At 35.4% G+C, this 12,383-nt stretch overlaps 1 protein-coding gene across 4 annotated transcripts in view; it reads right to left on the minus strand.

Annotated features, from left to right (window-relative positions):
• The window catches only part of LOC124640375 (homeobox protein homothorax), a 256,533-nt gene that overhangs the window by 187,946 nt on the left and 56,204 nt on the right, over positions 1-12,383 (minus strand). For all 4 annotated transcript variants that reach the window (XM_047178120.1, XM_047178119.1, XM_047178118.1 and 1 more), the window contains exon 6: positions 8,591-8,761. In XM_047178120.1, coding sequence (XP_047034076.1) covers positions 8,591-8,761 — 171 coding nt within the window. The remainder of the gene's footprint in view (positions 1-8,590; positions 8,762-12,383) is intronic.

Below are 12,383 nucleotides of genomic sequence, written 5' to 3' on the forward strand. Positions count from 1 at the left end.
AAATTCTGCACTTTCAGTAAATTCTAAACAAAGTTACAGAGAAACCCCTCCCGTTAAAATACACAGATATGCTCGCGTTATTAGTTCTATTTGCGAGTGGTAGTCGCCTCATTGATTATTATTTTAACGGACAATTAAAATTTGATGGCTTCCACTTCGTTCATCTTCGACTAGCTTCGTATTAACTGCCTCCGTGTCCCCGAATGTACAATTCTACTAAATTAACATAAGACCTTATTCAACACTTTATAGAGTTCAATTTTGATTGACATATCCCACTCGTGTGATGTTCTTCGTTTAAAATCGCTACATATGAGTGTCGAGACTAACCGTCAATAAAAATAGTCGTAAAAATTTTAAGACTCTCTTCGATTACATGTCTTGTGTAGACTACATAAGGTCGGTTATTGTTTGTTGTGACAACAAATTCAATACCGCACTAAGAAACGTGTGAATAAAAATCGTACGAACGCGCATTCGTTAAGAATTGACACTTATTAAGGGGGTATAATTATTTTAATTGATATGACGACATCACTGTATTTAGTGTTGTTGACCATTTAAGTGCAGGACAGCGTTTGATTTAGAATTCCTTTCTCGACATCTTGATTGACTTTGTTTATGTTTTTTTTGCTCATTATCATTGATAGAGACTTTGATGTACTGATACCTTTTTGTGGAACTGCTCAGCTGGCCTTTCAGGTTATAGGAGTATGTAAACTTTGACTGAATATATTTCTTCATACTTACAAGGTACCTTTATATGTCATGTTTATCAAAGTTTATCAGAAAGTAGCTGTTAATCGAAGGGTTTCAAATACCATGGTAATCGGTCATGAACCTAAACCAGCCGCCATTTAATCACGCAACGATCATTCACAATTAACTCTAACGATACATTTTAATGAAAACTAATCCAGTTGTCCACGTTATAACAGTTTTTTTTAGTATATCACATTGTATGCAACCGTTCCAAATTCAAATTGCCCGATTCGATGCCGAACGGGCCCGAAGAGGCCGCCGAGCGCGTGACCAATCGCTAATTAGGAAATGTGCTCGGATGTGTTCGGAAGCCGATCGGCGTTCTATAATTGAACTTTTAAATTTCGAAATTTTTGATTACTCGAATGCTATTTCCACTTCTGGTGTTACTGTGTCGGCTTTTATGGCTCTAAGATTTTTTGTGAGATTTTGAAACAAGTAAATGTCCGCGGATTCGCTTGCGATCGAAAAACTATGTACTGCACTTCGCTAAGGACTTATTTTAATAAACAGCTGACTATCCCAAACAGAGAGCCTTGAGATATATACGTGGAAAGCAACAATTAAATGTTCTAAAAGTCCCCAAATTTTATTTTAAAATTATGTATTCTTGTTTCAGCTTTGATTTATTTACCTTATTTCAAATAATTTATCCAAAATGCTTTTTCTAACTAGACAACGGCAATCGAAGCACAGACAAACAAATTACCAATTTATTCACACATATTAATTCCTATGAGAATTAACAGACACCTAACGGACCATATTGAGTTCAAAACAAAATTGCTTTTTTACATTCTTGTAATATTCTCACACATTTCTTTTCTAAGTAATTAATAACACATCTGTGTCATTCTTAATCTATCAAGTTATAAATAATATGTTTTGAATGAAAAAGTTTTAATCTTCCTAAAACTAGTTATTTTTTTGTTGTTGAGAATATGTTATCTGTGGTTCTTTAGGAAGGTTTTATTATAAGCAGATATTCTATGTATGGGTATCTTCAGAGTCCTTAGAGACCCCAGAGGGTATCAGTACCGTCAGGTCAGATCCTTCAGGATACCAATAATGGGTGCTTTTCAAAAATGTACATCTCACAGGACCTGCTACGTCAGTTCACACAAATGTTTCTGTATTACCTTTTCTGTCTTTTATAAACCTCATACATTTTGGGTTAAATATTTAAGCCATCAACCACACATATTAATCTAAACTGCATATAATAAATACCGTAAAAAACCCTATAAAAATAATTTACCACAATTGGGAGTCGAACCCAGAACCTCATAACCAACAGTATAATATCTTCACAAATACTCCATCAGTCAATTTTTTATCTATAGCCCAATAAAATAACAGTAAACGACAAATATCTATCACACAAATTCATTAACAAAATCTAGATTCCAAGATTGTCAAGTCAGGCTTATATTAACGACATTTATTTCTAGACTAGACTATAAAATACACTGATAGTATCGCTAATAACTTATAAGAAAATAATGAAGTAGTTTCATACTTGCTAAGAGTAGCTAGTGAGACTTAAATTGTAGGAAAAATTGGTTGTAAAATGTTCAAAAGACAACTCCTTCCGATTGCTGCGCTCCTGGTAATGTGACTGACTCGATGAAGATGAAATTTTGTACATAGGACCCTTGGCAAAGTTGCTCAAGGTATCAAATAGCTGACTTTAGAACGGCAAAGTTATTTGATGAAAACTTTTGGTCACTGAAGGTTGATTTTCTTTTCAAGTGTGCAAGAAAACCTCCCAAACAATTTCACAAGTACACTCATTATTCGTTTCCCTTACACTTGCACTACCAAAGCCCGCAGTCTTGTAAGATTGGGGGCGGAAATCTAAGCGGTTTGCAACAAATAGCTCAGCGGGGGCTCAGCCGGCCCCCTATCGTCACGGCGTGATGGCCAGCCTTGGGGGAGTCCAGGGGATGTTTAGGTGCAATTTCCGGCATGTTTCATGTGTTTAGATATCGGTACACTTGAGTTTTACGCCGTGTTGCACCAGATTTTTCTGGTTGTGACGGCCGGTTTCGCTTGACGGCATTTGGATTTCAAATAGGTATGGTTGAGGGTGAATTTTTAAGTAATATTTGGAGAGAAAATTGTTATATCATAGAACTAAAACTATGCCTAGTTTTCTGCAAAAAAGGTTCATTAGCAGTTACTATAGGTAGGTAGGTTACTATTGGAAGCCTATTTGAGTCATGCTGTACAGAGCCTTAATAGAAAGATCTGACATCAGCACCCAACTCATTCCGAAGGGTTTCCTATCTTAAATGGGTTATCCACTATTTTATCTTCTCCTCCTACACATTCAAAATTTTTATTGTCTCCTCATATTTGGCCAATATTTTACGGAATGCCATAAAATAATATAATGTCCATTGTAAGGTTGTAAAAGCTTTAGTTTGCCCTACAGGGGCGGCGTGGGCTGAGCTGCGCAGTGACATCATCCTGACCTTTTTGGAGCAATTGATGAGTCCTACATGCACTCAGTGTGGCTACACCGGGTACATACATATTAAGATGATTGTGCGTGAATTTATTGCTATTTATATTTGGCCTCACTGTAAAGTTTCTTTTGTTGTGAAATAACAGCGTTTATGCTCGTTAATGTGTTGAAAAACAGACCAAATAAGGTGGTTGTGATTAATTTTTGGAATGTTGTAAATTCTTTTTAAATCTCAGTGTGTTTTGGTAACTAATTATTCAGCAACAACTTCTCTTTGTCAACTCTTGCATGATTCACATCAATAGTTCCACCATCTGCTTTTATTTCATCATCATCATTCAACCCGACTTTTGCATAATCAAATTGTTCTACACCTTTTCAAAAAACAACATGAATCCATTCATTTGAAACCCTACTTCATATAAAACAGTTCCATCAGCTTCGAGAACATATTTCACGTGCAGATGAAGACGTCGACGCCCCGTGGCCATCAAATGTACCGAGGCACATCAAGGCACAGCAGGGACACTTATTATTGCGAAAAAAATACCTAAAACGATCCCTTTGTAATCTATATTTTTGATTATATTGAAATAATTGAGCATACGGAACGAATTGATGAAAAAAACGAAATAAAATTGTGATTAATTTTGTAGAGGAAAATATTTTGGGGTTCGATAGGGTCATGGTTTTGAAGGAACACTTATCGTTCTTCGTAGCAATCATAACAGATCTAGATTATAACAAGCTCGAGGTAATGTACAAAGGAATAAGTGATGCTGTTTTATGTAAGCTATCCAGGTTATTTAAGTAATTTTCTTTAAAAGCTACTTACTTGAACACATCAATCCCAAATGAGTCGGTAATGGACATTAACGACTATTTTGGTGTCCCAAAAATGAACCTGACTCCAAAATGTCCTGAAGAAAATTAAAAACAACTCGTCACCTTGCAGTTCAAACGATTTCCAAATTTAATTCTGCGACAGGAAAATCATGAAAAAAAAATGTTACGACCTCTTTCCTTGCACACAAGAAATAATGTTATTCTTATAAAGGAAATAATTACGTTGAAACGCAATGATAATAAATTTCAAACAGTTTACGACTAATTTATTAATAGAAATTTTGCGAGCGATCCTTAGGACAGTCGTAAATAAGAAAACGCCGGACGACCAATGGGCAGCCGTAAAATTTGCTCACACGACGCGATTGGTCAGCTCTTAGCCAATAAAAGCGCGTTCCAGATTTGAAAGCGACGGTTTACGACCGACAGGCGGCGTCTTTTTGCTGTTTTGGCGCCAAAATTGACAGCTCAGTCTTTAAATTCAAGTTATAGGTCAGTTTCCTTGGGATGCACTTTACTCTTAATTAGCTAACCTGGCTTGTGGATGGTTCGGCTCAGATTCAGGATCATTTTAGTACTAATTTAACGCTATGTTATATAGCGTCACCTGCCATCGTCCGGTTATACACGCCAGAATCCTTTATATCAAAATAATATCTCATCTTCTGTCTTTATCTGAAAATAGCTCTAGCTTGACGACACCCTATGCAACTACCAGTAACTCTTCAGTTTTATTTCCATACAAGATCATCAACAACTTATCTTTACCTTTCATCCCTATTTTAACCCCCATAAAACGCAAATCCCTTACACCATACCTACCTAACACAGTTCACAGAATAATAAACTCCATTGGTCAAACCGAAACAGTCGCCATTAATTAAAGAGTCTGACTTTATTTACGCCTGATCCATGTCATGCAAAGTATACTGATATATAATGTTGTAAAGCAGTCAGACTAATGAGAATGCGCGCGCGCAACCGAGGTGCATCACAAACGGGGCGCTGGTATTAATTATTAATAGATCCCATTTTATGTGTATTTGTTGGAATATCTTTATATTTGTGTCCGGGATGTCTAGACCCTATATTCTGTAAAATATAATTCACATCTTTACAACTCATTCTATTAACAAAAATAGCAACAGAAGAAACCATTTTTTTTTTAATTATTTTCTTCAGTCATATAAATTGAAAAAGATCAAAACAGTCGCAATAATTAATGTCATACTCGTCATCAAATATTTATATCATCAATCAATTCAGGTGATTATCTATCCCAAAAAGAAATCATGATGGTACATGTTCCAATGAAGTTACTCTCCTATTTTTGATACTTTTATTTCAACAATCCCTTTTACAAGTTTCCAAAACTTCACTTATCCCAAAATAATAATCTCACTAAAAAGCATAGCAAGTGCTACCCGTGACGGATTGTCTTCAGCCATTCCTACTGTCCCCAATCCCCCAATTTTATTTCATATATCCCCCATACATTATTCATGGGGTATCCCCATATTGTGCCGTGTCGAATTATTGTTATTTTTGGGCGACTGCCATGAATAGTAAGTTGCTAATTCTTGTTATTCTTAATTGTGATTGGCTGGTATCTTTGATGGCGCTCCTGGTTTATGATTATGTGGTGACAAGGAATTTGCTTTAGTTATGTCGTTATTGTTATTTGATATATTTGCCTCGTTGTTATTATGACTCTTTGGAGTAGTATGTGCTTCAGGTGTCATTATTTACCAGGTATTTAATGTTTGAAAATTAAGCTATAGAGATTCTGAATGATTGATAATAATTGTTGATGTGAGTATTTTCGTATTCATGCGAAATATTTATATCCAGTTGCTGTCCAGATTTACTCTTAAAGGTTCAGGTTACGTATCTTTTTCTTGTAGTGTCCTAGCAAAGCTTGCTTCTAATTTATCACTTTCTGTGTAAACTTCTTCCTTTTTCTCATGTTCATTGCTATGAACTAGTTCAGAAATCCTCCCTTTATCAACTTAGCAACACATTTCTATCTTTACTGAATACTTCCTATTGCAAGCCTCTTACTTCAAAGATCTTTAATTGCAACCCACCCATTAACTGTAAACCAAAATTTTTCATTTAATCTCTAACACCCCAAGCCATCAAACCACCAAAAAAATAAATAATAAAACATCAAGTTGTCAATACTTTGGGTATTTTTTTAATGGCTGCTTCCCCCTACTGAAGATTAGAGGCAGGAGTGTCGTAAAGAAACAATTTTCCGGCTTTTCCCACGCGCCAGGGGATCCCTAAATGGTTAAAGAAATACGGTACATGATAAAACTGCGATATTGTTCGCGAAAATTCGCTCTGAGAATATTTCCTCTAAGATTTTCGTGGGTAGAGTGGTGATTTTTACAGCTCTCTCGGTGAGTGTTGAAAACTGATGCTTTTTTAGATTTTTTTTTTTGGTACATTTCTTTGACTTTATTTTGGAGGATAAACTGTATATTCATTTGCAGGGGATGACTTCAGATTCCTACATACAGACCTATCGTTTTATGACTTAGTGTTGCGTTTCTGATACTATTGCTTGTTATTCCTTAGCTCGGAATGTGTCATTATGGTGATAACTTCGAAAATAAACTCGCATTAATTTCAAACAGAACATTTTATTGTTTAATCCGTTCAGAAAATAAAACTATAAAATTATAATCACATTGACATACAAGATGTACGTACACCAATTAGCATTATTATACATTAAGAGTTAGATTTTTAAGAAAAAAATATAGCTTCCGAAGCACGGAATACTATCGCATTATATTCTAAAAACCTAACTTAGACAAACAACTACAGAAAAATTTTAATGTTAAAAAAGAACTCATATACAGACAAAAAAATAACTAATATTGTTTTAGATAGAATTAATCGTCCCCATGTTAACATGTGCGGGCGAAGCCGCGCGCTTACATTAGTTAAGTATGGCTTCCAATGTTAACAATTGTGGAAAATAATAATTATATAACACAAACAAAACAATTCAGTCTCAACGCCCAAAATATTCCTTAAAATATTAAACAAATTGTCGCCGTCGACGAACTGTCGGCGCCGACGCAAAAACCAAAGCATACATCCGAAATATTGAAAAAAAAAACTGCAAGAATTTCCACGCGATGTATAAAAATACAGCGAAACTTATTTATTTTTAGTTTTATATTAAAATCGAGAGGAGAATGGGGATAAATGTACACATTAACTTTAATATCAGCAACACAATGAACGCCACGATTAAATTTAATTTATTCTGTATAAGCATCTAGTTCTCTATTCATTAACGCACATACATATATTATCCGTTTATGATAATTGCTCTTATCTGTACAATTGTAATAAAGCAGATGCTTATTACAATAAATGTACAAAGTCGAACAAATCACACGAACATTCTTTACAACTAGCGTATACTGTGTACGTATTTTTTTCCTTTTTTTTTCACTAACTAAGATGTAGTTAATCGTGCTATCCCATAGTAAACGTAAAATATTAACTATTTACGTATCATGTTTGTATTTACTAGCCAAAAACAATAACACTCTAGCAACTACCACCGTTAAATCAATTACAATAATTTAAAACTCTTAATTAATCCTTATTATCTCACTTAGGCAAGTTAAAGTTGTATTTTTACGTATACTTCGTTTTCCAATAGGTTTTTTAATACATCTAATTACGTTTTAAAATCTAAGCTCCGAAACGCGATGCTAATATTTCGTATGGCATTGTATTAACTGCCCCAAGACAAGAACAACGGCTCTCAACTCATACCTTCAATGTATTATTTACTTAAAAGTATTATTAGTATACACATATTACAATCAACGTTATACGTATGTTTTTTTCAATCGTATACATAAATTCCAGTGCAAAATAATAGTAAGTTGAACACAGGCGCGTATGTCCAATCAGCGTAACACTAAAATAGAAACAAATCGAAACATGTGCTGTGCGGGACTCCGCATCAATAACATATACAAAACGGCGTTTTATCGTTTGTCATAGTTCAATCGCACCCGATTTCACCCCTTCACTGTAACGTTGATATGAAAAATAATTTGGAAATTTTCATTGATTTCTATGTTTGCTTTATTACTTTAATTGGATCGTACAGTGTTAAGAGGTTGGCCAATTGCAAAAACGAAGATTTGTTCTAAAGGAACTTAAACTAGCGGTTCGTCGACCGTCAGGCGAGCCTGAGGGTGTCGGAGACCGTAAGCGTGCAGCGCTCGTCGATACCGCGGCCGGCCTGAGACCACAAGCTGACGAGCTGGCCCAGGCCGCGGTATCCACGCGCGCAGCATTACAACGAGGGAGGCGGGAATTTAAAACTATTTTGCGAGCACCCCCTTTTTATACTTCGTTTTTGCAATGGCCAAACTAAGAGCAGGGGTGCACGAGATAGCTCGTGGTAGAGTTGGGTGCAAGCTGGGGATCACGCCTCTGAATCAGATGGGACTTGGTATAGGGGGTACTCACGACATCGGGAGTGCTGGCTCCGTCGTGGCTGCTGTCGGGAGCGGAGCGAGGCTCGCCGTTGGTGTCGGGCGGACGGGCCGACTCCCGCTCGTCGATCACCAGGTCTATCGGCATCTTGCCCTTGAGGCAGCTGATGTAGCGGTGGCAGAAGTTGTCACACAGCTCGTGTACCTGTGAACACGGGCGCCATTACAAGCTGCTCGGGAGACTGCAGGTGATGCTCAGTCCAGTTGCTGTATTGCTAAAAATGCTACAGTCTAGTGCAGTATTACGATGAGGGTTTTCATCTGAAAAGCTACTCTACTAACCTCAAAAACTTCGCTTTTTAACTATTTTTTATTTTAAACTAAAAAAATAATGCAAGAACCGTTAGAACTGACTAATTTATTACTTTCTACGGCACTAAACCCTCTCCGTTCCGCTCACTAAACGTAACCTTTAAACCAATATCAGCATACAAAGCTAAGAACACAACACAAAACAAAAAGGAATACATTTGGAATCGACCAACTGTCACACGCGTGTTCAAAACTCGAAAATGAATCGTAAAAACGTAAAAAAACATGATTTTTTCTACCATTCCTGCTTCTAAAAGCACCCCGTGGGGCTGATATTAATTTTGTGCGTCGGCCTTATAAATTTTCATAGGCATAATTAACTTAGAAATTAACATAGAGCTATAAAATGGGTAACGAAACTTTTAGACGGCGTTTACACGGTCGGTAATAAAATATCGGCAGGTGGAAACGGCTTTTTGAATTCTAATATTGGATTATTGAGCAAAAAAAAATGTATAACTCCATATATAGGTAACTTAAGATCTATGTCTAGATAAAATAAACTTTTTGGGTAAGAAACCTACCAATAAAAAGATTTTTTAAACAATGAAATCCCGCAATAATCTCAAATTCCTGTGATTCCAAGACATAAATTCTATTTGGCGTAACCTAACATAACTTTGCAAGATTTTGATAAACCTACCAACAAAAGATTGGTTAGACAACATTTACACACAGAAGATTTACCTATTACCCCACCATAAATACCCATAACAATCCCCTATCTGACGCTCCTACTGACCCCCATAAAAGTGTGACCACACATATGTAAATACGAGCGGTCATCTTATACATGAAATATTCGTCATGATAATAATTATGTTGTTATTAGAGGTCTGGACTGAATTAGAAGTATTTTGTAATTGGTTGCATGGAAGATAATGAATAGGGGATATAAATGTTGCGTAAGAAGTTTATAAATAGGAATTAAGGACACAGACAAACTGTTATGACAATCTATACACACTAGAAACATTTGTTTGTACCCTAAGACTCCATAACTATTGAACTTATTTGAAAAACTCTCACTATTGAAAAGCTACAGTCATCCCGAATTACATAGGTTATATTTTATACCAGTAAGGGCAGTAGTTCCCAAAGGACGCGGGTAAACCCGCAAGAAAACGGCTAGTAGAATATAAAATTGACAGGCAAAAACTTACGAAAATTTTCAAATAATAAAATCTAAAATGTTGACATAACTTTCATCACAAATCATAATCACGATACTTTATATCGAAAACAGCGAAGAAACGTCAAAAAAAATTGAAAATAGAACGCTAAAACGGAAAAGGAAACGGAGCTCCCCGTTGACAGTTAATTATGTTTCGGGATACTAACTAATTTCCTAATCGACAAGGTTTTTTCTAAATTACATGACAACTGATGGGAATTGGGTAAGAATTTGAAAAAAGAATTCTTAAATTCTTTTTGACCAGTGTTGTTTTTTTTACGAAATTGATACTGGTTGGTAATGAAGTGACATAAGCTAAGGAGCATAGGTTTAAAAAGTATGTAGAGTTTTTCAAAAATAATGTTATGGTACCATTGTCCTACTTTACTGACCCATTGCTTAGCTTCCTACGCAGAAAAGGCACCGTATGTTCAAGGCGGATGTTCCAAAGTTTATTTATATTCTCCTTTATTTGTACGTTCGAAGCATCTTTTTATCATGCCAAAGTTTCACGAAAAATGATTTACGCAATATGTCTCGTACCAAACGAGATGTTTTCGTTTCTTTGTTCAACAACCTTGATTCAGAATATAGAAATAAGATTTCAATATCGAACATCTGGTATACGTGAGTTATATTATTGTAGATACATGTATAATGTTAGGAACACGTTGACCCCTCTTAATGAGATGCCTTCCATGAGCCGAACTACGGCAGACATCTTTAAATTACGTTATAACATCTGCTGTATCAGTTTTATCGCAGTTTCTTACGTTTTGATCAATATCGTGAGTCATAGTTAACATTTTTTCGTGGTTTCAACCTCTTTAATCGTCATTATAGCTTTCTTCGTTGACATTACATTTGTCTAACTAATGACTCCGTATCAGCTAAAGTTACTTCAAAAATTTGAATTAAGTGTGACAAAACGTAAGCTTAAGCCGTCGTTCCTGAAACTCTATTCAGAAATTTTAAATTTGGAACTCGGGATTAAGATACTTTTTAAATGTGGAATGAAAGGTGATACATAACGGCTCGTGACATTTGAAATAAGAAGGGATTTTGAATGTGGAATTTAAGAACGTCGTTTTTTTAAATACACTTTAGATTTTTGTGTTAAGGATAAAGGTGTTACTGGTTGGCAGAGTTGCCTTATTTTTGTCTTTTCCCAGTATTAGTGGGAATGATTTAGTGTTTGAATATCTCAGGTTGTTAGGCAGGTGTCATGCAAAGTGTTGAAATGTGCCGGCGACTGCCAGAAGTGTGGGCTGGAGTAAGAAGTGGGCCACGGCCACGTGAGTGGGCCAGCCGCCTCGTCGAGGGTGGGGTTATGATTTTGAAACGGGATAAGACTATCGATAGATAATAACTGGTTGTATCTGTTCTTGAGTGCTCAATTATTATTGATCGTTGCAGTCTTTATAAAAAAAAATCTTTAATGTTTGTTTACAGTTTTATAAAGTCGTAATTTAAAGTCACACATCACAAAACTAGATAATAAAAACTCATTGATTTGCCAAGTCGGTCAAAATAGTTAAAAAAAAAACAGCCCATTTCACCAAGACACGTGGGCGCAATAAAAATATAAAACCAAAACATTTTTACAATCTGTGACTTTTATATTTAATCTGTGCGTTTGACAGGCTGAATGCGCACTTCCATTGCTCTTCAAATGTCACACTATCGAATATATTTTTAATAATGTCGTTTTTATTTTTATTATTTTGTTTTTATGTCTATTTTTCTTGTAATTGGACGTTACTTTATAAATGAGAAGTTTTGACTACAATTTCCTTTGTTTTATTGACTTTTATTTGAATTATTGCGTAGTTAGTTTTATTGTTAAATTACAGACATTTGTTTTTATTGTCTGATAGATGTGTATTTGTATTTTTTGTTGAATATATTATTATGCGAAGGTTATTATTATAAGGAAAAATTGGATATAATTTTTTCTAAGCACTATTTCAACGTTTAAGTTTGTGCCCATTCTCTTCGATATAAATTTACATGACCGGGTCACTTTTTTGTATTATCATTTGAATATAGTGCATAGAGATGTTTTTTTAAACCTCTATTTTAATTAGATAACTTTCCTCATAGACAAAAATTCACTAAAAACACACTCGAATCAAAACCCACTAATTAATTCTCCAATTAAGAGTGTAAAAAACTAACAGTAAGTAAAAACGGGTCCCCCCAGTATCATATAGCAATCGAGTCAGCTGTAAAACTCGGGTCGGCAGTAAACTCCCAGGTTCGAGTCCTGTAAACCAACAAA

The sequence above is a fragment of the Helicoverpa zea genome, chromosome 20 (genome assembly GCF_022581195.2).
Source record: "Helicoverpa zea isolate HzStark_Cry1AcR chromosome 20, ilHelZeax1.1, whole genome shotgun sequence".
Classification (NCBI taxonomy): domain Eukaryota; kingdom Metazoa; phylum Arthropoda; class Insecta; order Lepidoptera; family Noctuidae; genus Helicoverpa; species Helicoverpa zea.